Source organism: Anser brachyrhynchus (assembly GCF_964034855.1).
Source record: "Anser brachyrhynchus genome assembly, chromosome: 4".
In the NCBI taxonomy this organism is placed as follows: domain Eukaryota; kingdom Metazoa; phylum Chordata; class Aves; order Anseriformes; family Anatidae; genus Anser; species Anser brachyrhynchus.
Genome location: NC_137698.1, coordinates 56,276,192 through 56,282,191, shown reverse-complemented (window position 1 = coordinate 56,282,191; position 6,000 = coordinate 56,276,192). Strand labels below are relative to the sequence as shown.

The following is a 6,000-nucleotide window of genomic DNA, read 5'->3' as shown; positions in this document are numbered from 1 at the left end:
AATTAGCACATGCAGTCTTATTAAATGCAATTTTTCCATCTGCAGTGTCAACCCTTTTTTACTATTCATTTCTAAATATAACTTGAAATTAAATTGAAATTATTAGTGGTGGATCAACTTCTCTCAAAAGAAAGTAAAACAAACTGAAATAAGCTATTTTTAAGTGGTATCTTTTTTTTTTTTTAAAGAACAAAAACAAATGCAAAACCATTTAGAAGTAATACCATCAAAAACTCCCACCTCAGTTTAGGAATTTAATGCTTTATGAAGCAGAATGGCTCAAAAAGCAGATTGTAAAGTAGCACAATAATCATTTAAACTCTTTCCAAGATACTAATTAAGGTTTTATGGACATATTAATATATTCTCACATATGTGCCAATTTGAGTTCTAGCAGTAATTATGAGACAATTTTTGACATTCTGGGGTCATTTTATCTTGCGAGACTGTGGATATAATTTTAGTTAACAATATTTCTTTTGCATTAGTTTACTTTAGCAATGAATCTGTAAGCTTCTGTCTTACAAAAAAATTCCTCAGAGTACTTTATGAAGGTCATCAAGCCACATATATTTGCTGGATGGGCAAAACCAGCAATCAGCAAAAATAAATTAAAATAATCTAAATTAAAATTTAGAATATATACATTTTTAACCAGAAATTTTCAAAACTAAAATGACAGCGTATTACACATCGTATGTTACTTAGTTTTATACTTTAATACAATTCCATACAGCCAAAAGAACTCTCCAAAGAAAACTCCCATGAAATACTTAATATTAAATCCACCATTCTATTACGTGTGCTTAAACTTGCTTCTGTGAGATTCTGAGGTATAGTATCTATACCATTTTTTTGCAGGACTGAGAATACATCGGGGTAAGAAGTTCACATTTCACTTTTCAGTAACAAAGAGGAAAGACAAGGTTGCTGGGATGCAGAAGATTTTGCTAGTGTATTGAGACATTGCTTTCTATAATCTCTTCAATCATGACATTTGTAGGTTAAAAGAACCCTGTTGCTTGTAATTTCTAAAGGCTTTGTGTGAGATACCATGAAAAACAGCATGCAGCTCACTTAAGCTCCATATTGCATCTACTACTGCTACTATGGAAGATTTCACAAACCTAAATCGCAGCACAAGCTGTAGGCATTCCTAAACATTTTTTAAAGCTTGTAATATTGCAACAACTGACACAAACTCCTTTTATTAAAACCTCTGTGAAATAGGAACATAAAAACCCCAGATTCTACAAGTTTTTTTTAGTATCGTAAGTGTTCATCTGTTTGTCTTCTCATTTCTATATGAAAAAGCAAGTTTAAAGGAGCCTTTATGGTTAAACTGGTGAAGAGTTCATGGTACCTTCATATCCTTGTAAAGAAGCAAGTTTCCTTCCCGTAAGACAAAATACGCTCTTGAAATTTGTTTCCGGACAGTAGTTTTGATGGTTCTTCTTTGTACTTTAGATAGCCAGCTTTCACACTACCTTTCATGTTTTTCTCTGTCAAGAAAATAAAATGCTTTTTGTTAGGAGATACTACAACACTGGAAGCTGTTGTGTTTAAGTGCTCCTAGCATTACTGTTTATCAAAAGACTATAATTACAATTTTATTGATTTTTTTTTCCTATCATTATTACATAGTAAAGATGGCATTCTTAAATATTGACACCATGAACATTTTAATTACGGAATTAAATCCTTCAATCTTTACATTCTTTACCCTTCTGTTAAAGAACCTGTAGACAGTTATTCTACACGTGATTATTTTGGAAGAAACCCAACATTCCAATAGTGAAATATGTATTAATTACTGCATTAGATGCATGCTTGCATGTGCACAAAAAGCAGGTAAGTAATATTCAGACTCAAACATCTGATTATGTAAATACACTTTAAAGCAAATGTATAAAAAACAGGTTATATTATGAAACTCTGAGTAATATTCTGCTATTTTTTGTACAGGGTAGTGAGACTTTGGGGCTAGCCTGAAAAGTTGCATCTCAATCCCATTTTTCACATTGGCTGAAAAACAGCTGTTTAAAAACTCTGAATTACATTATTCCTCTTACTAACCCTAATTATTTGAAAAAAAAAAAGAAGATAATTAAAAATCATGAATCCAATTCCCTCTTGCTTTATATCTTAGTACAAACTGGAGCTATGAAAGACATTTTAAATATAATGGAAATTAAAAAGATATTAAACTTTGATTTCATCAAATAGCCAAACTACATTCTAATCAGCATGCTTGCCATTATAAGAAAATCTCAAAAGAAAATTTCCCAGTATTTTCATTAGTTTAGGATAGAATCTAGAGCAAGAATCAATACATTTCAAAAATTTAAATCAAAAGTTACATATCTTCAGTTATCTGTGCAAACATACAGTTAAAAAAAGCATATTTTTTCACTGCCACTCTATTTGTTTCTGTTCAGAGTAGAAAATGAATCCACACCATCACAAACATTTTTTTTAAGCATACAGCACACTTTCATATCTGTACCAAATTAGAGTATTTTATATTTCTACACACAGCTCTCAAAATAACAAACAAACAAACAAAATCTTTCTAAACTTTGCAGCATTAGCAAATCCAGGAACACTCAATACTTAGAAAGATCTTTGAAAAGCCTGAAGGAGAAAAAAAAACATTTCTCTAGCTTGATTTTCTGTATTCTTTAAAAGCCAGTATTTCATACAATAAATCTAAAATAATTGGGGTGTGCCCTAACCATTTTTCAGATATAAACTTTGCAAAACATGCAAAGCTTTCCACAACTTTGCAGCTAGTAGGAACCAGGTGCACTCAATCCATTCAGGATTGATCCACATACAGTACAGAAGTTTGTGTTTCAAAGAATCTCTCTGAATAATAGCTCCTGGTTCTCAGGAATCAATACTTCCCACTCAAATTATACAATTCTTTACCAGGAAAAATTCAAGTACCTATACACAAACTTTATAGTGGATCTATTCCCTCACATTTTGATATAGAATAGAACTTGAATATGGTAAATTTTTAGGTAAGGAAAAGAAAAAGGGTCTTGAAATATAACTACACTATACTAAGCATCTCTTTTACCAAAATACAATGCACAGCCTGCCCTTCTGAACAGCACTTGAAAGTCAATGCTCCTTCAACAAGTATCAAAAGCTATAGAATAAATTGTTAAGAGAGAGTAACTAAAGATTTGGAGAAAAGTGGAAAAATCACCACAAATTTGCTGAAAATACTGAAACAAAATGAAGTGTCTTTTTTTTTTCCCCTCGATAAGGAAAATGGATTTCTAGACAAGAGAAAAATATACATCTAGGCCTCAATACATTTGCTATTGTACAACATGAGAAATTTGTTTAAAATGCAGAAAATGAGAATAAGAGTTACAAAAAAGGAGAAAGTACTATGCAAAGGAAATTACTACGTAAAGGAAATGTGGGAAGTTTCACTGACAGGGAAGACAATGAAAAGTTGCCAGGATGAAACAAGGCTAAGAGTTGTTCTTCTAGGTTCATTATTGAACTAACATTTCATATATAATTAAGGCCTCTGGAAGGAAAAAAGTGCTGATGACACAAAGCTCTGAGGTAACAACAGAAAAAAGAAGGTCTGGAGTGTCATAATTTAGTCTGTAAGACTCTAACATAAATCAGAGAAACAAAGGAAATTAATGGAATTCAATTATAAGCATAGACATGATCACAGCCCTACTGGTTTTACTGAAAAAGAGGACAGCCACCCATCCATTTGTATGGCTGAATCCACTGTTAAAAACCACACTTCACACAGCATTGGTTGGACACTTGGACTCAGACCTACTGCTCAGTTAGTGAGGAGGAATTACCTACATAAAGAGGGTAAAAGACTAACAATGCTAAGGTCTTCCTCCCTCTCTCTAGGCTGGCATCTATACTTTGAGATGGAAAGCTCCAGCATAACCACATCTGCTGCCTCCCCCTGGAAACTGAAGGCCATCCCTTCCTCTGATGGCCTGATCCTATATCTTTCCTCACTCTGATACCATGTAGTGATGCAAATACAATGTTGACCTAAAACCCTTTTTGATTTGAAATAGCCACTTATTTGTTTTAAGCGTACATATACAGGTACAAGATTAGAAACAAACGTGTAGATTTCTGCAACTACAAAATGCGGATGAATGCTGCAGACTTCTCTGCATCTTTGCCTACACAATACATACGCTGTTTTGCTGAAGCTAATGAATGTGTATTAGATCCTCATTTTTGTTAGTATTTCAGAGCAAATTTAGAAGCTAGTCTCAGAACCTCTGAGATGAAATGACTACAGAACTGTTTGTTATTTTGAACATTATTTTACTATAACAAGAAGCAGTTGGAAAAAGTAAAGTTTTAGAAATTAAAATCTATTCACCATACAAAAGCTCCCTAATGGCAATTTCACATTCAAGATTTTTGTTATACATGAGGTTAGTCTGCCACATAAGGTTTGCAGAGATCAACACTGGAAGTTAACAATATGGCAGGGACTTTTCCCTACGAACCACTGAGAAAACCAATATAAATTATTTAGTAAGTTTTTAATTATTTTAATACCAAAAAATGAGACAAATTTAAACATTCAGTCAAAAGCCAGTGTGCCTAGACCAATGTCAAACTGAAAAGAATTGATTCAAACTCAATTACGGAAATGGGCTGAGGGAACAAATGGGTGTAGAAAGCAGAAGAGAAGGAGGAGGGCAAATGGCAGCTCTCCCTTTTCGATAGCACCGCATTTTGTAAATTGAACTTCAGACATTAGCCTCGTCCTTACGTGTTTCTCAGAGCAGTTGTTCACACACAGTCCTTATGACCCATTCCCTTTTTCTGATTATACATGAACACATAGTGAGGTGATGGGAGTTCACATATCAAGCATTTAATGAACTAGGCCATTTCTCTCTATTCACTATCTGCTGCAACACATTTAGAGATAGTGAAACTCAAACATAAAAGCCATGAACAGCACACTCGTTAAGGTTTGTTCATATCTGTGGAATATGCTTTTACAGGAAAACAGAATGATGAAGGAAAGCTATTACTTTCAGAAGCATAAGCATAACAGCATAACTTCTTGAAATTGAGACAGAACAGACATGCTGATGAAGAAATTAATATTTCTGTTTATGGGTAAGAAATCTACAGGAGAGAAAAAGATTATATATTTGAATAAGTCATTACATTAAATCAGCTGGGCATTAAACCAGGCAACATATGTCAGCATTGCATGTTTCAGAGTGACAACACACAGGATTTCAACTGCTTTCAAATGACAGGGTAGTCATTTTTGGACATGTTTAACTTCTAAACTCCTGCTTCCCTCAGAGTGAATATATTTTTACATGGGAGATCTAACTCCAGGTATTATGCAGAAAAAAAATGACTGGGAGAGCTTGTAAATCTTATTTTTCCACTTTATATATGAGATGTGTTTCCTTTCAAGTATCAGATCTAAATTTCTCATCCTTTTTAAAAGCCACATGCTGTACATAAGTCATTCAGTTGTTTATGTCACTCAAACTAGTTTGGAGGCATAGGATTATAACAGAAATTATAACATACTTTATATAATTATATAAAAATATACATACTTAATACATAATATGCACACTATGTGTATATACATACACACATATATACACATATATAGTCCACCCACACAGAGACAGAGTATATATGTGGAAGGACTGTTCAGAATTGTACTGTGGATAAAACAGTCGTCTCAAGCTCCACGGTTCACAAAGTGTGAGCAGAAGGCAGGGTTTCTGTTCACATATGTTCACATGGCAGAGCTTATAGTTTCTAAAACATAGAAATGATGTAGTTTTTGTTCTACAAGGAAGTCAGCATAACCCTTAGTAAAACAGAAACTTCTATAAAATACTGATAATTCAGGTGTTCTGGAACATCTGTATAAGGACATCTATAAAAGAATTGCCATCCTTGTGTCCCTACATGAAATACCCAATTTACAAATAAAAA

The 6,000-nt window shown here is 33.3% G+C and overlaps 1 protein-coding gene across 1 annotated transcript in view; it reads right to left on the bottom strand.

Annotated features, from left to right (window-relative positions):
• ARAP2 (ArfGAP with RhoGAP domain, ankyrin repeat and PH domain 2) overlaps positions 1-6,000 on the bottom strand; it is a 128,618-nt gene that overhangs the window by 20,506 nt on the left and 102,112 nt on the right. Inside the window, 2 exon segments of the mRNA XM_080590063.1 lie at positions 1,364-1,413; positions 1,416-1,502. Of these exon segments, the coding sequence (XP_080446189.1) occupies positions 1,364-1,413; positions 1,416-1,502 (137 nt within the window).